Here is a 27871-nt window from a genome sequence, read left to right as displayed (position 1 = left end):
GAGCATTACTGTTTGTATCATGATATATAAATGGCTAACGTTGGTTGTTGTAGGTTAATGTGGGATTCAATCTCTTCCTAGGGTGCTTCTTCTTATTGATGTGATGAGTATGGGGACTTCTTCGAAAGGTAAAACGAAGACTTTGGTAAGACGAAGATCCTGTTTCATGAATTCATGGAGGATTAATGAAGGGGAAATCCTGAAAATTTGCAATCAAACCTTAAAGCAGGCCACTGTGTTTTCTCATCCGTCTTTCTGCTTACTCTCTATTGCTTGTATGAACATAGAATGTACTAAATATTCTACACAAATTTTATGAGAATAAAAGAAACAACACAGTTTCGAACAAAAAAAACGAAACATTATAGATTTCACGACATCAACGAATTTGTATCAAACCATTTCTATGAACTTATATTTCTTTAGATGCATCAATAAACCATAGATAAAAGCTTCAACGTTCTAAAGAGACTAAGAAATGATGATGTTGCGCGACGATGAACACTTTTAATAGATTTAAAACAAGCAAGCAATTCAACTTTTAGCTAATAGCTAGGGATCCTGATCAGATATATAGAGTATGACCTGCGAATCACATCATTTTAAGGTTGCTAAAAGTAGTAAAAGTTTATTGACCAATACTTCGATATTTCTTCATAGAGCATAATTTGTTAATTGTTATATAGTTTGTTATTATTATTTTCATCTTTCATAAATCCTATATATTGAAAAACACTGAAATCTTTCTTCATTAGTTAAAAAAATTGTAATTTTATTTCCCATGTTCAGTGTTTGATTCTTCCATTGAGATTTGAGTGAAAATTTGAACATTAAAATGCAAAAAAAGTGATGGTTCGGTTGGATCAACCCCACAAAGCCATGTCTGATCCCAATTGGCAACGACCTGCTGTTGTCCTTCCTCTGCCAAGAGTGGCAGGTACCTTTGCCCTTCCACCTTTTTCCCCTCGCGTTGTCACATGTCAGGCTCGGCAATCAGGGAGTCAGGCTGTAGTCTACACATATAACAGAATTTGGTTTTAAAGCAGGGTGGGATAGTTTTTCTCTTTTCATGCGTATCAGCGTATGCTCCGACTATCACAAGGACGAAGCTAGCGGCGAGAAGAGGGGCCACGGCCCCCTGGTTTTGCCAAGCTTATCATAATTTCTAGTTTTTATATTAACCAAAAAAACCAGGCACATTCTAAAAGCCTTCCTCAGAGTTTTTTATTTAGACTAAATCAAAATGATTCTTTTACTATAAATTGTAAAATAATGATTAAAAAAAATCCAGAAAATATGGTGAATTACAGTTTTCAGCTGCATGATTTTCTTTTTACTTAATCTCCCTTCAATCAAACACAAAATTAAACAATGTATATCCTTTATATATGTAGGTAAGCAACAACATCCCACATGAGGAGATTGACCCACAATTCTGACTTGTGTCTCAGCTAAATTCTTTATCTTTTCAATCACATAGTGATCGACCCTGGACAATGGACACTTCTCCCTTTAACTTGGTTATTTCTTTTCTCTTTAGTGGGCACCCAACTAAACTACAAATCCCTTGGAAATTTTTCAGACTATACTACAGTAACTCTTGGGGAGAAATATATATATATATATATATATATGTATATAAGTAGCTTATACAACTAAGATTAGATGGTGACAACTCTCGGGGAACATCCAAATCAAGAGTCAAAGAGGAGTATAGCAACCCTCCCTTACACATTGGAGAAAAGATAATGTTTTCATGGTCGCAAGGCCTATGTGTTGGGTGGGGAAAGAGATATACAGACAAATTAAAGAAAAAGGTTATTAATGAAAAGTGATTGGCATCTTGTTGCCATCTAAATTTGCCATTGGTCCCCCTGACCCGTCCCTCCAATTCCACTCAAATTCAAGAACAATTCTCCTTTCACTGTAACATTCTCGATCGTAGGTTTTCTGTAAACAAAGAAAACGTGGGTTTGCAATGAGGCATCGTGCAGAAACTGTTCAAAAAGCAAACAAATAGCACAACTTATCTGTTAACCACATTCCATCCTCTCAAGAACAATGTTGGGGAGGACATCAGTCATATGCTTCTTGCAGTTCAATTATATTTCATGTCATCATATAGCTGTTATTTTTTTTCTTTTTAATTCTGATCCGATGCAGGCTTACTTCTTTGCAATTGCTAATGCTAATTTTAATACTTTGGCAACTTGTTTAAAAAGGTGCTATGCTTGCTCATCTGTCAGCAATTCCCCTTCGTCATTACTAAGACCTTTCATTGAAGCCCGTTTCTCTTTCTTCATTGTTTTATAATTAAACAGTCATATAGAAATTGTGGATTGGAATCTGATTGCATATGTAGCATGTCCCATATACATAGATACTATGCAAGCAAAGATGATTAGTCGTTTAATTTTCCAAAACAAATGGAAAAGGACATACAAAAGAAGCCATGTGGTCCTCGTCAGTCCATATCGCCAATGATCAACATGCTCTCACATGTCAATTTAAGCATGACTCAGAAAAACAATTCTTCATTGTCTTTACAATGCAAGTTGCTGTTAATTTTCTGGTTAAATATTCACCCAAATTATTTCATTGTTTTGATTTGAAGCAGAGACAAATTCTGACAGGCAAAGTTGGATTACAGACACGTTTTGATACTCAGTTCGATCTTATCACAGGCAACTTCTGATAGTGAGAATGTGAGATATAAAATTTTGGGTTAGAGTCAGAACCCAGAGCTAATCCCCACAAAGTCATGCTTTTTGGCTAAGTGCGGGGAAAAACAGAATAAAAACAGCTCCAAAACACTGGAATGGACAGGACAAACACAACTAAAGTAAGAGAGAGCAAGTGGAATAACTTTGGCTTAAAGATTTGTGCAGTACAGTTAGAGTGAAAAAGAGATGTTGGTTGGATTTAGCTGGCCTACATGTTAATATGTTCCTAATGAGGCCAAATGCCAGAAAGCCTTCTGAAAATTGCATTCCCATGCCTGTTTTACTTTTGGGTTTTCACCCAATAAAGTTGGTTTTTTAATCATCTACTAGGAAACAACTAGACTGTTTACTCCTTTTGTTTTCGCACATTCTAGTCTCTCAAGCAGCTGAGGTAAGTATTAGCTGTAACTTTATGACATATTAAAGAGCAGTAAGCATACACACACACACACACACACACACACACACACACACATTTAATGAAGATTCTTGTGATTCCTGTTCGGGACTCCACGGCATGGACACAAAGACAAGGAATAAGACAAAGGTGGTGGTCACTGGTGAGATCTAGCTCCGCTCGGTTGGGTGGGGTTGCCCCTCACATATGGGTGAGCTATTAGGTGGACCAATGGTTGTCTTGGCTGTATAGGGCATTTGTCAGAGAAGATTGGCAACAAGGCCTGAGAGCTGCTGTATGTTGTGGCATGAGCTCCCTCTACTAATGTTGGATGGATCCTCAAATTAAATATTTAGCCATGTTCTCATTCCACTCTCCTTTGCTTTCTTGATGCAAACCCACACATCACTTGGCTGGTTGGTCATGCCTCGTAAACCAGACACCCCTGTCTCCGCTAGCTCATCTCTTTCCTCTCAATATCTCTTCAACCATGAATTAAGCATCGAGGATTCCTCCTATACATAATCATGGTCCCCGTTTCCATGGCGTTGATTTAATTTGATACCAATCACAATTCACAAACTTCCCATTGTTGTAAGTTTGTATATATGCTCAAAAAAGGTGTCCCCCATTAAGAAATTCTCAGTTTTCATGGCATTAAAGAGAATCTCATACATAATGAAAATCAACCCAAACTAAAAAGCTTAACCTAATTGATGAAGATCCAAGATATTATATATTTCAATTTGAACATTTGAAAATCAAATTCAGGAGATATTATTTTGCCTTCCAAACCTTTTGCATGCATTAACAATTAGATTTTGATACATATATAAACGGTATATCAGAGAATATGAATCATGCGAAATTCGTTTCAATTGAAAAATAATGTATGTTTGAGATCATTATTGGTTCAAATGATTAATACAAGAATCTACGTATATTATTAACTTGACTGATAAATTAATTAGAGGGTGAAGATGATCATAAGACAAAAGTGATTGAAGAAACATTATTTTCAGATTTGGATGAGAGAGTGTTATTGGAAATTAGATTTGATAATTTCATATACATATGGTGATATGATACAAAAATGACACGAAAAAAATTACATATATGTTTTAAAAAAACGTGTTTCAATTTATTTATATTAACATGACATAATTTGTATCGTATGTGTATTGACATATCTAAACACTTGACACAATACGAATAACACGTTTAATTTAATCTTATCATACGAGTACATATTTAATATATTTAATACGTTTAACATATTTTTTATATTTATTTTAATTTAATATAAATATATAAAAATTATTTTAATTTTTAATACTTAATTAATTATTAACATCATATAAAACTTATTTTAAACATTTAATTATGATATTCATTTAATAATTATTATAAAATTATTTTTTATATTAATAATATAAATACAATATAAATATTAATATTATTCATATACATTATTATTTTATTCTTTAATAGTTTATCATTTTAAATTTATACTAAAAATTAATATAGTTATGTAATATAAATATAAATATAAATATATATTTATATTAAATACATATTAAATAAGTATTAATTTTTTTATTTATTTAATATGTAAGTACTTTTTATATTATTAATATGTTAAATTTATTAAATTATAAATTATGAATAATTTATAATTATTTATTATTTTAGTTGTATTTTTATATATATTCTTGTTAATTGTATATATTCATATAGATCCATATTAATCGTGTCTATTTGTATATATCTATATTATTCATATTTATTTTTATTATATTTAAATAAATTAATTAAAGACATATTAATCGTATCGTATCACATATAACATATATATTAAATATATTATATTTATATTTAAAATTTAAATATATTTTATAATCATCTTGACATTTTAATAATTTATATTATTATATACATCAAATATGATACGAAAGACATCTCAAATATGCGAATTATCTAACTGACCTGAAAACTTTGTCTCAATATCCATTTGATAAGGCCATTTGATGTATTGGTGTTGGCTCTCCCATTTAACATAGAACATTCATGTAGGGCTGGCAATAGGTCGGGTCTGAACAGATTTTTGTTCCTCTCGAATTCAATTTGATTTTTTTATCCGTCAAATTCGAATCTAATCCGATTCAAATTTTTTTTTTTCATATCCGTTCTGACATTTTGTTTAAATCGTATCCAATTCGATCTGATCCGAAATTAATAAAATATTATTTTTTAAAAATATAAAATATTATTTTTAAATATAATTATATAAATATATATAATTAAAAAATTAATTTTTATATAAATATCATGTCAGATTAGATTGAATTTATCTAAAACTTAAATTCGACTCAATTTTGACTCTTTTTTAATAATATATGTTTCTATTTGACTTAAAATTTAATTTTTAAAAATAAAAATTAATTTTAAAAAATCGAATTGAATCAAATTTTATCAAAAAAAATTTTATCAAAGACGAGTTAAGTTATTGATCCTACGTTCACGACACACTATGATTTGTCATACGTCAAACCAACTGGCGTGACCATAAACCTCTCCCCTTTGTTATAACCCCAAACCCACTTCATGTACAGGCATTTCATCACCATGGCTCTCTCTCTCTCTCTCTCTCTCTCTCTCTCTCCTTTTTGGCTAATGCTAGTTTTCTTTGCTATGATGATTGATGGTGTTATTTACACTCCCAAGTTTAGTACATGTGAAGGAGGAAAGGGGATTAGAAGATAGTTACCCCTAGGCTAAATACTAAGGAAAATTATTTAATATGATATAAGTATAAATTTTAAATTTTATTTACAAAATTAGAAGATAGTTACTATTTCATTAAGATGCATTTAAAAAAATAATTAATTGAATAATGATCTAATAACAAATTACCCATTTTTAAAGACTAATCATCATCATAATTGTTCTCTTTATTACACTCTGATGGTACACATCTTGCATTTCTTAATTTCATATGGACCCTGTTTCATGAGATTGCCAAAGAAATTGCAATTTGTCATTGATGCTGTAACATCCAACATGCATGTTAACATCATCAGTCTTCTCTCTTCTCAATTATTCATTTGGGAAATTAATCATTTCCTTTCTATTCTTATCAAAAAGCTCATTCATATTACTAGCTATTAAATCATCATGGTTACTTCCTTGAAGACAAAGGCATGTATATTTTATCATTTTATTTATTTTTTATTTCTTACATTTGAAAATGAAATTTCATATTTAATTTTTCAAAAAAAATACAATAATCTTTCAACCAAATATTTATGGGTCATTTGGAGTTATTTTTCTTTTTTTTTTCTTTTTCATTTTTAGGTTTTTTTAAAATTGAAAACAAAAATATATTTGGTAAGTTGTCTTTGTTTTGTTTCTGAAAATTGAAAATAAAATTTTGGAAATTATTAAAACCAAAAAGTAGTGTTTTGGATTTTTCGAAAATAATTTAATATTATTACCACACAAGCATTGTTCACCCGTTCAATTACAATTGATACAGTTTAAAATTTTTGCTTTAGGTCATATTTGAACTTCTCCCATTTAAAATATAAAAATCTTAATCAATTTCTATTACATGTTTTTATTTTAAAAATAATTTATTTTCACATTTCTAAAATAAAAATATTCTGTTCAAATATGTTTTCAAAATTTATAAATTAAAAATAAAATAAAAATTTTAAAAACATAAAATATAAAACACATTACAAAACCAAACCACCTAACGACCTGTTAATTATTTTTAATAAAACGCAATAATGAAGGAGAGCATGTCCAATATAGTAATTTCGCTTCCAACTCTCTATATGGCAACTCCATCTCCCTTCCTTTTTCTGTCTCTCTCTCTCTCTCTCTCTCTCTCTATTAAAGAACACAAAAACTGAAAAAGCAAACCAAACCAAACTCAACAAACAGAACGCAAAAGGGAACGCTTTCGCATCGCTCACTTTCTGTTTCAGGAAAAAATGGGTTTTCCGGTAGGCTACTCTGAGCTTCTACTTCCAAGACTACTTCTCCACTCACTTTATCTTCTTTCTTACCTTCGCAAATTCATTTCAACTATCTTCCTTTATCTGGGTCTTCCTGATTTTCTCGAACCCGACATTCCCTGGCCTGACACGGCCGATACCGAGGCTTCCGCCTCGGTCTCCTCTTCTCCCACGCGCCGCCTTTTCCCGGTCTCAGCTCTGCTCATCCGGGAAATCCTACCCGTCGTCAAGTTCTCCGACCTCGTCGACCCGCCAGACAGCTGTGCGGTCTGTTTGTACGACTTTGAAGGGCAGGATGAGATCAGGCGGCTGACGAATTGTCGACATATATTCCATCGGAGCTGTTTGGACCGTTGGATGGGATATGATCAGAAAACATGTCCGCTTTGTAGAACGAGTTTCGTTCCTGATGATATGCAAGAGACATTTAATGAGAGGCTTTGGGCTGCTTCTGGGATCCCTGAATTCTCTGGTGATTATTCTCAAATTACTGCTTTAAGTTTGTAGCTATAGCTGTCATCTTTAAAAGAAAAAAAAAAAAAAAAGAAAAAGATTTTTCTATTATATAATTATTTTTCTTTTTTTAAGGGTGTTGTTTTTTATATGTACATGAAAGATCCTGAATATTACCAAAATGAAAGAAAAAAAAAGAGCCATTGAATCCAAAGGTTTTTTTTTTTTTTTTTTTTTGCATAGTTCCAATTTTTTTTAATTTTTGGGTTGATGAATTTTGATATTTGTTGGCTGTTGCTCTTTATCCTCTTTTGGGGGGGGGGGGGGGGGGAATTTTTTTGCATTATTGGGTTTGGATTGATGGTTTTTTTTTATTTATTTATTGATGATGAGGATGGTTTTGAATGTGATAATGGTATTTGGAGCATTGTATGCGTATAATATTTTTGGTTAAAGTTTTGTGAAGGCATTTTATGAGTATTTCTTTTACATGTCGAAAGCACTTTATTTAATCTAATGGAGGAATGAGAGTGACAGGATTAATTGCTGCCTTGTTGGTTGGGGTTTGGACAAAGTTTGGTCTTTGTAAGAAATAAATGGGTCTTGTTTTCACTCTCAAGTGGGGCAATGCTAGATAGATCAACCACTTGTTGTGGATGTTTCTAATTAAGCAAATAATGATCAACTTCAAAGAAAAGAAAATATAAATGCAAAGGATAGAAAGCAAAAACTTTGATAGATTTCATAGTTTTCTTGATTTTCTTCAACAACAATTCATTAATGAATACCTAACAGATGAAAAATATTATCCTACTGGGCTTTTATCTTTATTATCTCTCTCTCTTTTATAGAGTACCATTTTTTCTTTCAATCTATTTGGGAAACAAAGAACAACTTGCCTTAAAAGTTTGTACAAGTCTCCAAATTAAAGCGGTTGACAGATATTGCTTTTGAAAAAACTTTAATATAATTCATATGTTTATAATTTTATAGAATCAATAAGAAATTGATGAAAAGAAAAGTGTTTTGGAGTTTGGCCTTATGGGATTAGGAAATAAGGCCAACCTTGCTTTATTAATATGATTTCATTATGATGCTAATAAATTAAGAAAAATGTTTCCTAGAAGATATAATAATCAATTCAAACATAGATAATCTATCACAAAAGAAGCTTCCAATCTTCATTTTAGAGTTTAAAAAAAAAATCTTAAATCTATGTAAAAGGTTTCCACCAAATGTTTAAAGAAAAAATTTGTATAATTTATATACAAGGAGGGTCAGCCTGGGATTTATGTGCATTTGAGGGTATCCATTTTTCATGTTTCTTTACAAAAATATGTAAGCAAGTTAACATTGTCACGATTCTGGAAGTGGTGCTGGAAAACAATAGTAGCTCGTGACAGATGAAGGCCTGACGCCAGACAGTCATGATTTCAACATCAGGTGTGATTCTTAGCTAAAAGAGGATAGGAAACTGCTTCGTTTGGTTGCATCACCTTGAATTAGGTCGGTTGTGAAAAAATAAAGTTCATCACCTGTGAATGGGTGGATGGGTAGGTTGAATTTAGGTTTTTGAAAGAGTCAAAACTGAATCTCCATCTGCCTTTTTTTTTTTTTTTAAATTCATCACAAACCATAGTTATTCTGATTTTTTTTTTCTAAACCTTTTTTGAATTAATGTAATTTCTGTCATCTTCCTATTTTAAAAAATTAGGACTTAATCTCTTATACAATTTATATAGTTCTGCATTTTCAGTGTCACCAAGTACTGGGAAAAATCTCACTACCCAATTGTATCAGGTAGCCATTGAACCCTCAATCTTGACAAATATAACATGCACATCTAGTCTGAAAGTTGAATTTAAACATTTTAATATTCTAACTCGAATAATTTACGAAATTAATCAAAGTTCCATATTTTAACATTTTTTATTATTTTAATTAATAAAATATTTTAAACTCAAATCCAAATAATTAAATTTATATCAAATACAATAATCGAATTTATTTTATATGTTAATCAAATTTAATCGAACAAACTTAAATAACTTAATTTTTATTCTGAATCTAACTCAAGTTAAAAAAAATAAAACTCAATTTAATTCGAATCGAGTTTCAAACTTTGAATTTAGAATCGAACTCGCATTTGAACTTAATATTATATCAATCTAAACTCGATCAATTACATCTCTAATCCAACCATCATAATCAAGGAAGGGCTGGAAGCAATTGTTTCAATCACTAGAATTCACTGGATACGCAGATAAGGGCCAATTGACAATATCAGTGGATACGCAGACATGGGCCAATTGTACCATTTTAAAAAGATTAAAAAAAAACCCCGAAATCAGAAGCTTTGACAATCTTGGTTTTATCCTTATGTACCAAAAGTTGTACATAAAATTTACATAAACACCAGAGCGAAGGAAAATGAAGTAAAATAAAATTATTAGGAATAGACAAGCTGATACCTGATAGTATCAATATTTAAATCTTTAGCTGTTTAAATCAGCAATGCCAAAAGCAAATTACACATGAAATATATAATTGTATAAATGCATGCCAGTCAAATTTTAAAATGAATACCAGCTCCATCCATGTCTCGGTAACCCGACTCAAGTGCTGGCAACTAACCAGTAACCCAGAGAAAACTCACCTAGAATAACCAGATGGTGGGTAACCAGCTGGAGGGTACTGAGAAGGATATGCGGCCGATGGGTAACCTTGAGCTGCATAACCAGGTGCCTGAGGTGGGTAAGGCTGTCCATACGCTCCATATGCTGCTGGTGGATAGCCAGCTGCAGGAGGAATTGGTTGATCAATGCGTGACATCTGCTGGACAGGGGGAACTGCCATTGGTTGTGGACCAAACTTGCCATCTCTTTTGTCCATTTCAACCTTATGCTGCGTCTGTAACCAAGGAAAATATTAAAGGATGGTTCAAAATTAAGGATAATAAAATTCCCATATGCATGTATTAGAAGCACTTCATACCTGCATACATGCACAAACCCTGCAAAAAGTAAAATAAAATAGAACTGTCAGTAAGGTATCTTTAGGCAAAACTAGCCAAGAGATACATAGTGCTGACTGGAACAGAATACTTTACGTGCAATAAACCATATCAGACAAACAACTCAGTAACTGTGCCGCCTCTTGAATCTCATCACTTCCAACAATCATTGCAACTATGGAAAATATACAGGCAATTTGTTGTAGGCAGAACATGAAACCCTGTATATCAAGTGGCATTATGTTTAATCTATGGCCAAGAAATGGAGATATAATTACTAATACATAAGTGTAGAAAGAGATAGATTACAATGATACAATTGTCACATTTTGTGGTTTGAATGTTGAATTCATCTTGCAACAGAAATCGGGTAGAGGCCACTGAGTTTCCAAAGCAGAGGAAAACCTAGAAACAAAAACACAAGATAACGAAATTAATGACAAAACAGAAATGCCAGCTCCATAAAACTGCCACACCAAGTTACAAAAATATATTGAAAAAGAAACCAACCACACAAGTAGTTACCTGTCTTTTACCACAATAAGGAGAACTTAGAATGAAATAGTTTATTCAGACAATTTAAAATTATGCTTTAAGAAGAAGAAAACCATGTCCCTTCCTCCCTCCTTCCCCTCACTGCACACCATGCTTTCAGCCTAAAGACATCAGCTAAAGATTTTTCACAGCTAGTTTTTTCACCACTTCTTCAGAATTAAACATGGTTATTTTTAAAAACCTAAATTCCCATTACTCCTGATAGGCAAATAATGTGTATATATACAGCTAAATTTGTGCATCTCTAATATTTCGATAGTTCGTGGTAACCCAACCCAGTCCTCTCACCCCATAGACATTCTGGAGTTGAGAATCAAACATGTAGGCTTATAAATTAAAACCATGAGTTGAAGTAACAAAAGAAACAATACAGACCATATAGATAAACTTCGTACCTCAGTGCAAAGGCAAAACTCAGGACATTTACTCTCTCCACACCTACCACTACATGGCATATAACCAGCACAACATGTATACCTACAAAAAAGAGGTTAAACACAAGAGGCTATATTTAAACCAAGAAATTACATCATTGACTTGTGGTCAAAGCGAAATCAAATTCATCAATTACCTTGACATGTCATTATAAAGCGCTCGTTTCCGGAGCATGTAGGATGCACATGGCGCACTACAACAAGAAAAAGAAAAGCAACAATTTATTGGTGACATAATCTATGATTAGATGGTTTTAAAATAAGAAAACTATAAGAAAAGTGAGGGAAGGAGAAAATTCATCAGCTTATGCACAAATACAGCACATAATTTCCTAGTAAAGAGGTAAAAGCCCAGGCAAGAAGTGAGTATTTTACAAGGTGAAAAAAGACCTTCCATCTAAAGTCAAAATACTAGTATCAAAATCAGGCATTCGTGGAAAGACATTTTATCATCCAATTTAGAACAGAAACACGAAATCAGGCAGAGTCAACCCTAGGTCACTCCAGTCACCGACGTCTCAATATTCAAACCCCAAACCATCATTAATAAGAAACCTAATTGCAGCCAGGAAATAAAGTCACGATCAGATCGAGAACAAAAAAAAAAATAGTAAAAAAAAAGAAAACAGATCCAGAATACTTACCACCAAAAAGCAAAGCAGCAATCTGCAAAAAAGAAACAAAAAAAAAAAAAAACCCAAAATGGAAAGAACAGAAATTATCAATCAAACTAAAAGAAAGGAAAAGGAGAGAAACCCAGAAAGGGGAAGAGAAAAATACAAGGAGGGTCCCGTTGAATGGTGCTCATGAGATCGGTGTGCCAGAGATTTCGATAGTTCTGGCGGAGCTGCATCTTGTCCAAGTATTCTTGCGACGCCATGACTCAAAAGATTTTCAAAACAAAAAGAAAACACCCTTTTTCCACAGAGTAACGAAGAGGGAAGAGAGATGGATCGAAGTGAAGAAGTTACTACGGAATCAGGGAGTTGAACAAGCCAATGGGGGCAGGCTGTGTTTTTAGGTTATTATTCACAAAAAAAAAAGTCAACTAAGAAAGACTCTTTAAAACCAAACAAGCAAAGGAATTTGATTAGAAGAATCCGTTTGAATGGACAAAGAAATTAATTTTAATAAGATTAAAAATAACAATAAAAATAATTATAATTATAATTATAATAAAAAAATTATTATAATTATGATTAAAAATATATATATATAAAAATAAATTTTACTAAAATTAATATTTAATTTCATTCAACTAATAATACAACCATTACGATGCGATAAAATCCAATTGACCGCCCTCCCCCCTCCCCCCTCCCCCCTTCCCCCAAACTTAATTGTTGGCTGGAAAATGCTATACATTGCCGCGTTTCTTCATCGAAAGTCTCGTTCATTTAGTCCTACGTCAAAGGCTTGACTCAAGTTTTATGGCCATTTACTTACTTTGAAAAGGTGACAAAAGAAAATGACTTCAACTTTTTTAACTTTTATTAAAATTTAAAAATTTAATGTCCATGTATTATTTTAAATGGTAATTGATTTTTTGGTGTTTTTATTTAAATAATTTAATTACATTCAATTTAGTAAATATGACTATATTTTTAAAATATATAAAAAGTAAGAATATAAAGTGCTAAAAATAAAAATAATATTTTTAAATCATCTTTTAATAATCTAATTCGAGATTAGTTTTAATTATTAGAATAAAAAATGCAATCAAGCTTATTATTTTTGTTCTTAAATTAAGAATTATAAAAAGCTTTGGATGCTGCTCTAAACTAAGTACCAAATTGTCTTTTAATATATAATTTTAAAAAATTATTTTTAACTTTATGAATATTATTTATTATTTATTATTTTTAAAAATTGTTTATTTATTATTTTTTAATATATTATTTTTTAATATATAATTTATATTAAAAAATTTTATGAATATTACTAAAGTTAAATCATTTAATTAAATTTTGATTAATATGGGTCAAATGTGGGTTGTAAATTTATTTGTCGGGTTGAATATGGTTACAAAAAAAATAACTTGGTGCTGAGTTGGTGTTGGGTAATTTTTTTCTTTTTTAAAATTTGAGGTAGGAAAGGAGATGAGTTTAGAATGCTCTAGCCCGTCTCATTCCATGGTATATATAAAAATATATAATTTATTATTTATGTAATTTTTATTTATATATAAATATTTCGTATTAATAAAGTTATTATTTAAATTTTAATTTATTAAAATATTATATTTATATAATTAAATATAATTTATATTAAAAATATAATATTTTATGAATGTTATATTATTGAATTTATTTTTTATCAAGTTGGTTGGATGTGGGTTATATATATGTTGGGATAGGGTTAGATGTAAAAAATAATAACTTGATGTTGGTTAGAGTCGAAATGAGTATAAACTTAACCCTACCTAATTCATGCCATTTTTAAGTGAAATTGTCTGCATGGCATCCTATTTTACTTTTTTTTTTAATTTTTCTTGGGTTTTCCTTTTTTTTCAGTTTTAAATTTTTATTTTTTAATTGTTTATTTTAATATTTTTTAATTATGTTTGTAAAAATAAATTTGAAAGAGTAGATAAAAATCTGAATTGTATATAACTTATAAGAATAAAATGCATATATTATCCATCAATTAATTGATAAATTTTTATTAATCATTAATTTTATTAAAATTTATAAACAAAATTATATTTATTGATTTATTAAATTAATCAAGAATATTATTAACTGCAAATAAAAATTTTATGAATCCATTATAATGCGTTGGCATGTTGCCATTTTCCGTCAAAATCAAACATAGACTGTTGTACAACTTGTATTTAGTTACCAATTTCTTGCCTTACTATAGAAAAGGATTACCACAAAGGTCAACCGGCATTGGAATATGTTCCCACCTCTCTGTAAATGTTTACAAGGGTTATGCTCGTTATTAAAATAAATCATGTACATTTGGTCTTGTTAAATGTTTGGTTGAAGGAAAATGGCACCAGCCTTGTTTGATGCCCTTCAAAACTGGCACCAGACTAGTTCACACAATGATAAAATAAAATCCAATGGGAAAGGATTATTTACCACCATAAGATGCCCATAAATCCATAAAGGGAAGAGTGACAATTATTCTTTTCTTTGTTGTGAAGTAATCGATGGAGGTGAAAAAAAAAAAAGCTAGATGGCTTGAGGGCCAACTAGTAAGTGGTCATGGTTCATGGAATATTTATATATTTTATTTTTCTAAACCCAAATTCATTTGATATATGGATTGGTATAATCAAATTTTAATTTGCTTTGTCCATTGACATGGGTTGGGATCAATTTAGCCAGTTTTTTCTCTTTAATTTTTGTAAATGAAATTATTTAATTATTTTTTTCCCTTTCACACATATAACTTTTTGAAAATGGGTTTTGACTTTTTAAAACTGAATTTTTAAACAGATTTATTATTTTTTGAAATTTGAAATTTTATTTTCAAAAAATTATATGGTTTTTTAAAAATTTATTTTCAAAAAATTATAAATTTTCATAAAATTGTGAGGAAGGTAATTAAATAATTTTACTTAAAAAATTTATAAAAAAAATTTGGAAAGTGAAAAAAAAAAAAAAAAAAAAGATACATTTAGCACCACTCTTTTGCTTTTTTTTTCTTCTTTTATTGATTAATCAGTCTGGCTTCATACTTAAATTGGAAAGAAACTCTTCAGAAACAGGGAACAACTCTTAAAAATTTGCCTTGAAAGGGAAAGACATAAATAGGCTTCTAGATTAGAGAACCAAACCTAATGCATTACCAGGGGCGGAGGGTAAAAGGAACTACAGGGGACTTGCCCCCAAAAGTTTTAAAAACACCGTACTATATACTTTTAATTTTTTGTTATATTTATTTATTGAATTTAAATTTTTATTTTTAATTAAATTTAATATCACTGTTATTATTTTAATTTCATTATTATAAAAAATTAAAATTAATTCACTATGTTATAACTTCCCTTTCGGGGGATTACAATTTCGCTTTTTCATATCATTTTTTACTGTCAAATTTACCTTAAATCTCTTTCCTTTTGCCATGCAAATTTTTTTTATAAAAAATTAAGATTGAGAAAGCACTTTATAAACGATTAAAAAGTATTTTAACTTATAATTTCAATTTTTCAACTTTATTCATTTAATGGTGTATTTTATTTTTTTATTTTTGATAAAAATATATTATTTAATAATTAATTAATTTATATATATTTAAAAATAATTATTCATAATTTTAAATAAAATTATGTATTTGATGTATTTTTTTTGTACATTTATTTTATTCTAAAAAAATTAAAATTATATATAATATTGTTTGATTCTTTCAAAATCAAATGTTAAAATATTTTCAATCAAATATCAGTCGAAGCAGTTTCCAAGACTAGAGGATTAGTTTATATGTATTATTATGTTAAATTTTTACTGCTGTCAAAACCAAGGCCACGTAATGATGGCTCAGCACAAATTCACCCAGTGATGTCTTGATTCAATGTATGGAAAGCCTTTTATCATTCTAATTCATATATACTATTTTTCACAAAATTTATGATTCTAAATTGGAGAAAAAAATTAAACTCTGATTTAAAAGTATTCTTCACTTACTGAAGGAAGGTACCAATAAAAAATGAATCTCAAGCAAAGCAGCTGTTATGTGAAACTCTCAGATGTTTACATAAATAATATAATTCAGCAGACAAAATTTACATAAAATTTAATAAATAAAATTTATAAAATTATTTATTTTAAATAAATAAATTAAAATTTTAATAAAAAATTTTCATTTAAATTTTTTTTCATAATTAACCAGACAACTTGTAACCAAAGATATTTGCGTAGTCTAATGTTTAGGGACTTGATAAGCAGACTTTGGGTTTCATGTTTAGATAGATTTGACAGCCAATATTGGTGGAACATCCGATCCGAAACAGAAAGGGCTTGAGTTTATCATTATAATAAAATGATTTATTGTAAAAACTGGGATTCCAAAAGAATCTCCAGACGAGTGATCATGGCAGGCTATATATAAAGCAAGAAGATTCCGAAGCTCACTTTTGCAGGCTATAGTTAATGAGACGATTAGAATCAAGTCGTCGCCGCGGTTACTCGGTCCTTTTGTCCGTCCAAGAATGAGCTTTTGTGGTAGTCCATGAAAAAAAAAAAATTCCCCCCCCCCCCCCCATATTTATTTAAGATATTATCGTATCATAATTTTACACATGAATGGGATATGATTGTCAACTGGACCAGCCCCCTTTTTGTTACTAGCACTATTAAATTTTGCCAATGGAGTGCACCAGAAAAGAACCCATATTATCATCATTTATGATGAAAGTAACTTTTGTTAACAACATAAGAGAGAGAAATTTTAACAATGTTGGAGTGCATTTGATGGCATGATGAGAAGAACTCTCCTTGTCATATATATATATATATATATATATTAAAAAATTTTTTGATATATTAATAGTAAATTTATTTTTTTAATTTTATAAGTAAAGTTAAAATGACGATAAATATCTCATTTTTTAAATTAATTTTTTTAAAAACATAAATGACATGTTTCATCATTTTAATCTCATTTATAAAATTAAAATATTTTATCATGTGTATTTGATAATTTTTTTATTGAACTTATTTTTTTTATTTGAAAACATATCAAAATTAAGGTTCCATTTATTTTGTGAAAATTGACTTTTAAAAAATATTTATAATTTTTTTGTAAAAATAGAAAACTTTTATTATTTGGATGAGTTAATAAAAATATTTTTTGTTATTTGATTACTTTCTAGAAAATATGTTTTTAATAATATTAACATAACTATTAAAATATTTAAAATTATTTATTAATAAAACAAATTGAAATTATTTATTACTATATTTATTAATATTAAAAAATATTTTTATTTTAATAATACTTTAATGTTAAATATTATATTAATATTAAACACTCAAAATGAAACTATTTATTATTTATGTTAATATTTTAAAATATTTAAAATAATATTACTATTATTAAAATATTTTATTAATATATTAATATCATAATAGTAATATTTAATATTAAAATATTTAAAATATTTATACTATTAAAATAATTATATTTTACATTGAAAGTATTCATTATTAAATCATAACAAAAATATTATTTATTTATATTTATTATTAAAATAGTAATATAAATACATTGTCAATAAAATATAAAAATAATATATTTTAAATTAAAACATATTAAAAATGATTAAAAATAATTAAATTATTAAAATAATAAAAATATTATTTAAATAATATTAATCTTAATTATTAAAATAATAATATAATATTATTTATTATTAAAATATTAAAAATTTTATGTTTAATAATTTACCAAATAAAAATATTTAAAACTAAAACACAAAAAAAAACTTTTAATAATATTATTTTAATTTATAAATTAAAATTAAATAAAAATATTTTAGATTAAATCAATTCAAAATCGAGTTTTAATATCATAGCATAAGTCTTAACTTGAATAAAATTATAGAAATATTTAAAATTAAAATAACAAAAGAGTTTTTAATGTTAATATTTTAAATTTTTTAAAATAAAATTTATTGCGAGTGCGGAAGGATCCACCAGTTGTCTTTTCCGTCAAGACTCAAAAGCTCTGTTTGTAGGGTCTCTTACCAACTTCCTGATTGTGACAACCACCCCTCAAAAAGCATTCCTGCAGCCAATTGAAGTCTCGTTAACATACATAGCTTTGTTTTTTAGCTGTGAACCAAACACAAGTAGCTTTGAGATGAAACTTTCCAGTCAAAAAGTTGCTATCTGACATGTTTTTTCAATGGCAATATGCGTATGAAGGAAACACCGTAACATCAATTTTGCAGGCTAATGGAAATTCCAAACTTTCATGCTTTTAATCATAAAATCTTGGTAATCAGGAGGGTTTCCAGAACAGTAGCTTTCCAAATTGTTCATATGTAATGCATATGATATACTTTTATATGCAGATTATATTTAAATTAAATAATTGCGACATTAAATGACTGTCATTAATATTATTTTTTTTATTTGAAAAAATTTAAGAGTAGAAACCTTTCTTCAAAATTAAGATAAATCAACTCATAAGAAGATTTACAATCATTTAAATTTTAAATCTTAATTACTTATGTTAATTCTTCATTTTCTTCATCCTTTTTTATTGTGGATAAGATTATAGAAAATAACATAGTCATTGGTCAATTTTCCTCTTCAGGTACTTAAAACAGTAAGGAAAAAAAATTCATACTGCATGTCTTCATATTTAGGGGGAATCGAATTTATTCTTTTTAAACCCTTTATAATTATCATTATCTCACTTTAACAAATGCAAGAGTCTGGAAACTCTTAAATTCTATTTATTTATTGGGTCAAATTATGCCTATTGTCTTTATATTTTATAAAAATTTAAAATTTAGTTATTATATTGTAATTTATGTAAATGTAATTTTTTATTATTTTGATTTTATAATTTTAATTTCATTTTAATTTTATTAATTTTTTGTTATTAAAAATATTAATGTAACCATAGAATCTATCCAGTAAACTCCAAATGTAACGTTTAGAGGTGGATCTTTTGTTGCTGTTGGTTAAAAAAGGGTTTTGACTGACAATTCAACTTGAATATATTAGATTTTAATTTAATTCGATTTTATGAAATTATTTTTTTAATCGGATTTAGAATTGAATTGGGTTAGATTTTTTTTTAAATTGGTATTGGGTCATAATAAAATTTTAGATAAACTTGTCAAGACCTAACCCATTATATATATAATATTTTTTATTATTTATTTAATTATATATTTTATATTTATGTAATTTTATATTTAGATATTAAAAATATTTTATTAATTTGAGTTGAATTAAATATAAAAAATAATATTTTCAGATGATATCAAATTCAAATATTTAATAACAAAACCAAGTTCGATTCGGATCTGTCCCGTCTCAATCCGTTGACATTTTTTAGTTTTGACCTCACAGCCCAAGGCCTAATAATCAGCATTTAAGTCGGTTTAAAAAAATAATAAAATGTTGGCCCAATTTGGTTTGGATTTCACGGCCTAGTCTGGGCCCAATAATCGGCATTTGAGTGGGTTGCTTAAAAGATTTATAAAAAGGATTTACCATTCACTAACCCTCCCTTCTGCCGAAAAAAACCTATCACTAACTTGGTACGGAGTTTGGGCTAAGGTCTACATTTACCATGGGCTCAAAAGCCCGCCTTTTTCTTTGCCCTCAAAGCCTGGATATGGTTTGGTTAACGGTTTCCAATTCCCTCGCCTTCGAAAACCCTTCGATCTGGTCTCCTCCCTCTCTGGCGGTTGTTCTCCATTGTTTTAGTTTACTTCTTATTCTTCGTCGACTCCATCAACAACAAGAAGAAGACGAGACCTCTTAGAGTGAGGAAGGAGCGGTCACGATTCCAAGTACTTCTCGACGACGAAGAAGGGAGAAATCCCTGAACTCAAGGAAGAGATTAATTCTCAGTACAAGTACCTACTTATTCCAACCAGATCTTTTTTCCGATTCCTTTCTTGATCTTCTGTTTCTATTCTTTAGGTTTTCGGTTTGGCATCTTTGTAGCGGAATAGTTCGTGTTTTTCGTCAGATCTTTTGGTTTTGCGCTTTGACTTGTTCTTTGAAGTCGTCAAATTGTTGAATTATGATTTAGCTAGCTAAGTTTTAGGCTTTTGTTTGGATCAATTACGGATTATGGAAAATAGCTGGAAATGGAAAGAGAGATTCAGTTTTCCTGATATGCTAATTGAGTCGCATTGGAGTATGGTTTACCTTCTATCAAGTTTTCATTGGGAATATATTTATATTTATCCGATTCAAAACTGAATTTTAATGGTAATACGATTTCAATTCTCTTGATTCTTTGTAGCTAAATGTGTTTTTTGAAGAATTTTTTTTTTCTTTTTAATCCTGTAGTTCTTAGCGTGTCAAATGAGTTGAAACTGTCCCATTGGAATTTGAATGTATATTTTAGCATATCTATTTTCGTGACTTATAGTTATGGGATTGTAGTCATGCCTTTCTTTTCCATTTTATGAAGGATAAAAGAAAAGATGCTGTAAAGAAGGTTGTTGCTGCAATGACAGTTGGGAGGGATGTGTCATCGCTGTTCACAGACGTGGTGAATTGCATGCAAACAGAGAATTTGGAGCTGAAAAAGCTTGTTTATTTGTATCTTATAAATTATGCTAACAGCCTGCCTGACCTTGCAATTCTTGCATTAAATACATTTTTGAAGGTATACTATTTATTAAGCCCTCTAACTTATCATGGCTTAAAAGAAAGAGTGTCTTTTTCCCATTTGGCATGGATGTTGCCACTTCATGATATGAACATGTAAAATCAGAAAAATTTACATTGACCATTTCATCCTCCGAATTCTCAGCCTCAAATCTTCTAGGAATGGAGTGAAAGATTCCTCAGAGTTTGAAAGCGATTGTAAATTACTTGTGGGAAACAGATTTCTTTTACCCATGGTTCAGTTACTTGGCCAAAAATGTCTCTTCTCCTAAGACAGTAATACAGTATTATATTTTTAATTTGATAGTCAAACAAAACCCATGCAAGTGGCAAAGGAAAATGGTCTACATAGATGAGTAAATAGCTTATAAATCTTTGTCTTTATGGTCCATTTCCCTTCTTCAATTTTGTTGATTTTTTTTTTTTTTTACTTTTAGTGGAAAGGAAAGATTGATATCATTCTAGTTTTAAAATAACAGTGTTGGTAATGTGCTTATAATAGTATTTCTCTTCTGATACAAGTACATGTTTTTGTGCTTTTAGGATTTCTTTTCTAATCCAAGATGTCTCTTCTGACCCGAGCATATTGAGCATTTATAAAATTTGTTGCACATATATATGCATTTGACAATATCTTTATTACGGAAAAGAAGATGTTCAATGATTGGTACTTCTGACCTACCTATCGTCATTGTGTCTGCCTCAAAGGGTATAAAGCATAATAGGGGGTTAGGGTGACTTGTTATATTTTGTTTAAAGTCATGTTTGTGACTTTGTGTTAAAGTTTTGTAATGATGCTTTATGAATCTATAATGAAATTTTGCTTTATGAGTATATTTGCAGGATTCACAGGATCCAAATCCTCTCATTCGTGCTTGGCTGTTTGGACTATGGGATGCATCCGTGTTGATAATATCACAGAATATCTCTGTGATCTCCTTCAGAGGTGCCCCAAGGTTGATTCCTATTATTATTATAGTATATATTTCCAAGTTTTAACAATTCTTTTGTTTTTTTTTTTTTAGTTTCCAACTTCATCACAAACTTGCTTTATGCAAGTCACACCAGTTATTATGTATTTCTCTTACTGTGTATAATATTTTAACAGGATGATGATCCGTATGTTCGCAAGACTGCTGCCATATGTGTTGCTAAACTTTATGACATAAATGCAGAGTTGGTCGACGATGGGGTTTTTTTTTGGAATCTCTCAAGGATTTGATATCCGACAACAATCCAATGGTTGTAGCTAATGCAGTGGCAGCTCTTGCTGAGATCCAACAGAATGGTAGTAGACCAATATTTGAAATCACTAGTCACACGCTCTCAAAGCTCCTTACTGCCCTTAATGAATGTACAGAGTAAGTTCCAAGGTTTGAAAAGTGTGGCCTTGCTTCACCCCCGTTAATTTGATAATTCAAAATGATTACCTACAATCAGGGCATTGCAATGTGGTTGAGCTGTCTTTTTAATTGCTACCCAAAGCAGACTTTTTAATAACCTTGTGCTTTGCCCATCTCATTTTGATAATGGTACATGTCAGGTGGCGTCAAGTTTTTATACTTGATTCTCTCTCCAGATATAAGGCGGCTGAGGCCCGTGAAGCTGAGAATAGTGAAGAGAAAAATACAAGGAGGGTCGTGTTGAATGGTGCTGATCAGATCATCGGTGTGCCAGAGATTTCGATAGTTCTGGCAGAGCTGCATCTTGTTCAAGTATTTTTGCGACGCCATGGCTCAAAAGATCTTCAAAACAAAATCAAACACCCTTTTCACAAACAGTAGCGGAGAAATAAGAGAGATGGATGGTAGTGAAGGAGTTACGACGGTATTAGGAAGTTGAACGAGCCAATGGGCAATGGGGAAGCTTGCGTTTTTAGGTTATTATTAAAAAGAATAAGTCATCTAAGAAAAACTTTTTAAAGCCAAACAAGAAAAAGAATTTGATTATATTTGATTTAATTATCGGTTGGAAAATGCTATACGCTGCCGTGTTTCTTCATTGAAAGTCTTGTTCATTTATTCTACGACCAAAGGCTTACTCAAAAGTTTTCTTGCCTTTTACTTCCTTTGAAAAGGTAATAGAAGTAAATGTTATTCTTTTCAAAATTTTCAACTTTTATTAAAATTAAAAAATTAATGTTATATATATTTTTTAAATGGTAATGAATTTTTTATTATTTTTATTTTTTAAATTTAAATAAATTTATTTACATCAAATTTAGTAAATATATTTGAAGTAACAAAAAAAAAAAAGCACATCTTTTTTAATAACTCAATTATATTTAAAAAATATATCAAAAGAAAGAATATAAAATGTTAAAAATAAAAATAATATTTTAAAAACATCTACAAAGATCTAATTCAAAATTAGTTTTAATTAATAATTAGAAATGCAATCAAGTTAATTGTTTTTGTTCTCAAATTAATATCTATAAAAAGCTTTGGATGCTGCTTTAAACTAAGGACCAAATTATCTTGACCAAAATGACTACTGCAACAAATATTAAATCCTATTTCTCTAGGGGCATGATTGCAAACTTCCGTAGCTCAAATAGTCAACTGTAGTACCTTGGTCTGCTTAAGGGCAAGGCAGTGGAGACGTAGACTCGACTCGCCTATATATATCCGTTGTTCGAAGGGCGAGGTACTTTGTCTTGTTCTTCCATGTAATTTCAAACCCTTTAATAAACAATCTGAAGGCCTGAGCCGCTGAGAGTGTCACCTGGTGCTATCCGGACAGAAAAATCAACTCAATTTCTCTTTGCTTCTTCTGTTAGTTGTTTATTGCCTTTTGGGTTCAATTTCAATCAAGAGTTGGTCAGTTTGTTTTCAAATGTCTTATGATCTTTCTCTTTCTGATGACTCTTTCCTGAACAATTATATTCCGGAGATCGTTTCCTCTAATACGATTGATTATAACTTTTTGTTTGATCTTCCTTTGTCTCCTGTGTATGATTCCTCATCTGATTATAATCTTCAAGCTTTGTTGAACAGCAATCAAAACCAACAAAACCCAGTTGATCAACCCACTTGTCCAGACCAACTGGATTCTGATTTGCTTCCTTCTTCACCTTCAGCAGACCTGCTTGAAACTCTCAGCCGTTATCAAACTACCCAGTTTCCCTCTCTGTCATTTGGTCGAAATTTAGAAAACGGCTATGAAAATTTCAACAGCTTGAATTGTTTTGAAGTTAAAAAAGAAGAATGTCAAGTGGATTTCGATTCTGCTTACAGTGATGTTGAAAATGTACCGAAGTACTTGCAACGGGGCTTTAGTAGCAATTCTTTTGAAGGAAAGCCTAAATTTTCATTCCAACCTCCTTTCGATTCTCTCATGGAATCACAGAATTTTCAAGGCCAAGCCTTAAGCATGCCTGAGAACAGCTTTTTCGGCGGACAAATGAGGAAGGTATGCAGCACTGGAGATTTAGATATTTGTTCCATCTCTTTATTATTACCTAAATTACCCTGTTTTTTACTCTGTTTTTGGTCTGTTTTCTTAAACTCCTATATCTTATGGAATCTTGTTTTGTTCCTCGGCTTTTTTAGAACATGAGAAATGTTCATATGAACAAAAGGTCAATTTCGACCCCTTGGGCTATAGAGAAGTCGTTCATGGAGGAAGCACCCTTCAAAGTAGCACGTTACAACCCAGAAGAGAAACAAGAGAGGATTTCGAAGTATAGAGCAAAGCGCAATCAAAGGAACTTCAACAAAAAGATTAAGGTTTGTTTTCTCTTTGACAAGTACATTTGTTTCTTCATTTGTTTGATTGCGTTCTAAATTTCTAAATATGGTTTGGTTTTTATGTTGTTGCAAAGTATGCATGCCGTAAAACACTAGCCGACAACCGTCTTCGTTTTCGTGGCAGATTCGCGCGCAACGATGAAACTGTTGAGATTCCGAAAGCTTCATGTTCAACCAGAGATGAAGACGAAGATGATTATGGGTACTATATCAGTTCAATGTAGTATAGTAATCATTCCGGTCGTAGCAGATATCATTAAACAATAAATAACTGAATCAATATTATATTTTAATGGAGTTCCAAATTGTAAACATTTCTCATTTTGATGCATTCTTTTTGCAGGCGCTGCATGAGGTGGAGGATGAAACAAATGGCAAGAGGAGAGGAACTTTTATGAACATCAGTTTCAATACCACCATGGCTGCTTCTGATCGTTGAGGAAGCCTTCTATTTAGTATCTTTAGCAAATAGCCATGGATGCCTTTCAGAGCAAAAAATATTAACTGTAATTCTAAAGAGTAAGAATAAACAGCTCAATATTTGGTGTCAGGTAGCCATTTTCGCTTTTGCTTCTTTCATCAAATTGTAAAAAAATTCCCATTTTTTTATGTAATTTCTCGCATATCCTTGCACATTATAAGGTGATCAATGATAAATATTAGGACTCTTAATGACCTTGAGCTCGAATCTTTGACCTTAAAGTAAGATCCACTCATGGTAATTCAGGAAGTGCTCATAGTTTAAGATTAAACAATGAACTTTATGCCATTAGTTTGGTCTCACAAATGAAAAAATAAACAAATAAAAAAGAAATTCAATTCAAGGTAATAATAAACACACAGCGGCACCATGCCTGCTGGCTGCTGCTATCATCGTGAGCTTGGAATCTTTTACATATTATCAAAGCATTTTGATGAATTCACCAATGGAATCATTCTTTGAGATATATTCATAAATTCTTCAATCCACCTTTTAGCTGGGATAAGCCGCTTTTCTTCTTCTGGTTTTGTAATTTTCATCTGCCGCAAGTTTATTACTAGCAACAGGATCAAAACCAGAGAGGAATGATCATAGCAAAAAAAAAAAAAATCTGAGCTTAATTCAGTTGTTTCATACAATCAATTTTAAAAATTTTCTTGCAACAAATTTAATGTTCAAATCTTAGCATCTGTGACTTTTTTTTTTTTTATCCCATGCCTCTCAAGTCATCATTTAAATTGAAAATAATTAAAATTGTTTTACTTGTTGTGCATTTATAGATAATATATAATATATGGAGGTTGGTGAGATTTTTGGTTCATTTTCTATGTGAAGTGCAGTAATCAATGACAATTTGAAAAGTTCAAATAATATAATATAATGATCATGTTAAACAACTTTTTATGTTTAATTGCATCTATTACTTAAAAATTTGAGAACAGTACCAAAGATGGAAGAACTTGGCTTGGAAAGAGAGCAATTCATAATTACCAGCTGCCTCCTTATGTTGTTGGTTGAAAATCTATGTTAATAAACAATTTGCTCAGGTTCACTGGCTGGGTAAATTATTTTAGAAACCAAAAAATTAAACATGAAAAAGTAAATAGCAATCTTTAAAAAGAAAAAGAAACAGCAAAATTTCAAGACTGCTGGAAAACAAAACAGGAAACTTATATATGCAGGTTCTCTACAGTATAGATCTACCTTAGAAATGGTAGGATTATTTCAGAAAAAAACTGAAGATGCATTCTGTCCTATCTTACTTTGAACTCTCCTATTCGACGGGTTCTGTTGTTGAATGGTGCATTTATTTTACCAATTTCTATAAAAATCAAACAGAACGTTGTGCTACTTGCAAACTTTTCTTGCTTTACTATAAAAAAGAATTACCAGTGATTGGCTACCACAAAGGTCAACGTCCATTGGAATATGTTCTCTTCTCTCTGTAGATTTTTACAAGGGTTATGCTTATTATTAAAATAAATCATGTACATTTGGTCTAAATGTTTGGTTGAAGAAAAAGCGCACCAGTCTTGCTTGATGCCCTTTCAGAAACTTTTCATCACAAAGTTCACACAATGATAAAAATAAAATCCAATGGGAGAGGATTATTTACCAAAATAAAATGCCCATAAATCCATAATGGGGAGAGTTACAATTATTCTTTTCTTTCTTGTGGAGTAATTGATGGAGTTGAGAGAAAATAGCAAGGTGGCTTGGGGCCAACCACAAAGTGGTCATGGTTAATGGAATATTTATATATTTTCTTCTTCTAAACACAAATTCATTTGATATATGGATTAATTGGTATAATCAAATTCTAATTTGCTTTGTCCATTGACATGGGTCTGGACCAATTTTGCTTTTTTTTTTTCTTCTTTTCTCGATCAATCACTTTGGCTTCATACTTAAATTGGAAAGCAACTCTGCAGAAACAGGGAACAACCCTTAAAAAAAATTGCCTTGAAAGGGAAAGACATGTATAGTTTTCTAGATTTTTCTAGATTAGAGAACCAAACCTAATGCATTTCTCAATCAAACATCAGTCAAAGCAGTTTCCAAGGCTAGAGGATTAGTTTATATGTATTATTATATGTTTTAACCCTTTTTAGTGTTGTCAAATCCAGGGCCACAATGATGGCTTAGCACAAACAGTCCCAATGGAAAGAGTGGATGTCATGATTCATTCTAATTCATATACTATTTGCCACTGGATTTATGTTCCTAAATAGGAAAAAGAGTTTAAACTCTGAATGAAAAATATTCTTCCGACTGATGGAAGGTAGCAGTACTATTTCTATAATTAAGGCTGAAAATTAATCTTGGAGTCCAAATGCTCTAGCTATGGCTTCAAAACCCTTTAAGCCAATGGTTAAATTAGTCTGGCAATTTATGCCTTGCATTTTATTCAAAAAAAAAAAAAGGCATCCAAAGAGATTAGACCTGTTACCAGCCTGCACTTTCTTGTTTCAGAAGCTAGAAATTAAACTATGCTCTTCATCTTTTCTTAAAACAACTATAAAGGTTCTTCCATAGTGCTAATCTCTGTGTATATATCATAAAGATGATAAAAAACCAATAAAAAACGAAGCTCAAGCAAAGCAGATATAAAGTGAAAGTCCCAGGTGTCAAGCTGATTAACACACTAATCTGTATTCCTCAGGAGACGATATTTATCCATGCTTACAGAAGATTTAGCACATAAAAAGAATATATATCACGTCTGTCACA

At 30.3% G+C, this 27871-nt stretch overlaps 3 protein-coding genes and 1 pseudogene across 5 annotated transcripts; 3 read left to right on the top strand and 1 right to left on the bottom strand.

Moving 5' to 3' along the window:
* Nucleotides 1–6884: 6884 nt before the first annotated feature.
* Nucleotides 6885–7828, top strand: LOC111287049 (brassinosteroid-responsive RING protein 1 pseudogene; annotated as a pseudogene).
* A 2189-nt stretch (nt 7829–10017) lies between these two features.
* LOC111287040 (uncharacterized) lies at nt 10018–12630 on the bottom strand. The gene is made up of 8 exons (XM_022877214.2): nt 12378–12630; nt 12242–12263; nt 11735–11791; nt 11559–11640; nt 10918–11013; nt 10705–10829; nt 10590–10608; nt 10018–10505 (listed from the first exon to the last, which is right to left on the bottom strand). Exons 1-8 carry the CDS (start codon nt 12475–12477, stop codon nt 10248–10250), a joined length of 759 nt encoding a protein of 252 aa, XP_022732949.2. The 5' UTR covers nt 12478–12630; the 3' UTR covers nt 10018–10247.
* Nucleotides 12631–19911: 7281 nt separating this feature from the next.
* LOC111278281 (beta-adaptin-like protein B) lies at nt 19912–22912 on the top strand. 2 transcript variants are annotated; one of them, XM_022864903.2, is made up of 5 exons: nt 19912–20145; nt 20712–20909; nt 21755–21867; nt 22087–22272; nt 22455–22912. In XM_022864903.2, the coding sequence occupies exons 2-5, from the start codon at nt 20751–20753 to the stop codon at nt 22693–22695; spliced, it is 699 nt and encodes a 232-aa protein (XP_022720638.2). In that variant the 5' UTR covers nt 19912–20145; nt 20712–20750; the 3' UTR covers nt 22696–22912. The 2 variants fall into 2 exon arrangements, with proteins under 2 accessions (XP_022720638.2, XP_089602283.1); XM_089746157.1 differs by lacking the exon at nt 19912–20145 and adding an exon at nt 20170–20506.
* A 444-nt stretch (nt 22913–23356) lies between these two features.
* Nucleotides 23357–25301, top strand: LOC111278276 (uncharacterized). Of its 2 annotated transcripts, none has more exons than XR_016329079.1 (4): nt 23357–24322; nt 24463–24639; nt 24785–24862; nt 25004–25301. XR_016329079.1 is itself a non-coding variant. In XM_022864891.2 (4 exons), the coding sequence occupies exons 1-4, from the start codon at nt 23747–23749 to the stop codon at nt 25056–25058; spliced, it is 936 nt and encodes a 311-aa protein (XP_022720626.2). In that variant the 5' UTR covers nt 23368–23746; the 3' UTR covers nt 25059–25301. The 2 variants fall into 2 exon arrangements, 1 of the variants encoding a protein (XP_022720626.2); XM_022864891.2 differs by having other exon boundaries at nt 23368–24322; nt 24735–24862.
* The last annotated feature ends 2570 nt before the right edge of the window (nt 25302–27871 follow it).

Source organism: Durio zibethinus, chromosome 17, assembly GCF_047325235.1.
Source record: "Durio zibethinus cultivar Kanyao isolate XHJ-2024 chromosome 17, ASM4732523v1, whole genome shotgun sequence".
NCBI lineage: Eukaryota > Viridiplantae > Streptophyta > Magnoliopsida > Malvales > Malvaceae > Durio > Durio zibethinus.
The sequence above is the reverse complement of the archived record's forward strand: the minus strand, read 5'-3'. Positions and strand labels throughout refer to the sequence as shown.

What these genes read in the sequence shown, in the direction of transcription:
- LOC111287040 (XM_022877214.2), bottom strand. Translation starts at nt 12,477, where the DNA reads ATGGCGTCGCAAGAATACTTGGACAAGATGCAGCTCCGCCAGAACTAT. An exon ending in TGCTGCTTTGCTTTTTGGTG is followed by an intron (nt 11,792 to 12,241) that starts GTAAGTATTCTG and finishes TTCTTGTTGTAG; the next exon opens with TGCGCCATGTGCATCCTACA. An exon ending in CTTTATAATGACATGTCAAG is followed by an intron (nt 11,641 to 11,734) that starts GTAATTGATGAA and finishes TCTTTTTTGTAG; the next exon opens with GTATACATGTTGTGCTGGTT.
- LOC111278281 (XM_089746157.1), top strand. An exon ending in CATTAAATACATTTTTGAAG is followed by an intron (nt 20,910 to 21,754) that starts GTATACTATTTA and finishes GTATATTTGCAG; the next exon opens with GATTCACAGGATCCAAATCC. An exon ending in TCCTTCAGAGGTGCCCCAAG is followed by an intron (nt 21,868 to 22,086) that starts GTTGATTCCTAT and finishes ACATAAATGCAG; the next exon opens with AGTTGGTCGACGATGGGGTT.
- LOC111278276 (XM_022864891.2), top strand. Translation starts at nt 23,747, where the DNA reads ATGTCTTATGATCTTTCTCTTTCTGATGACTCTTTCCTGAACAATTAT. An exon ending in TCGGCGGACAAATGAGGAAG is followed by an intron (nt 24,323 to 24,462) that starts GTATGCAGCACT and finishes CGGCTTTTTTAG; the next exon opens with AACATGAGAAATGTTCATAT. An exon ending in GAAGACGAAGATGATTATGG is followed by an intron (nt 24,863 to 25,003) that starts GTACTATATCAG and finishes TTCTTTTTGCAG; the next exon opens with GCGCTGCATGAGGTGGAGGA.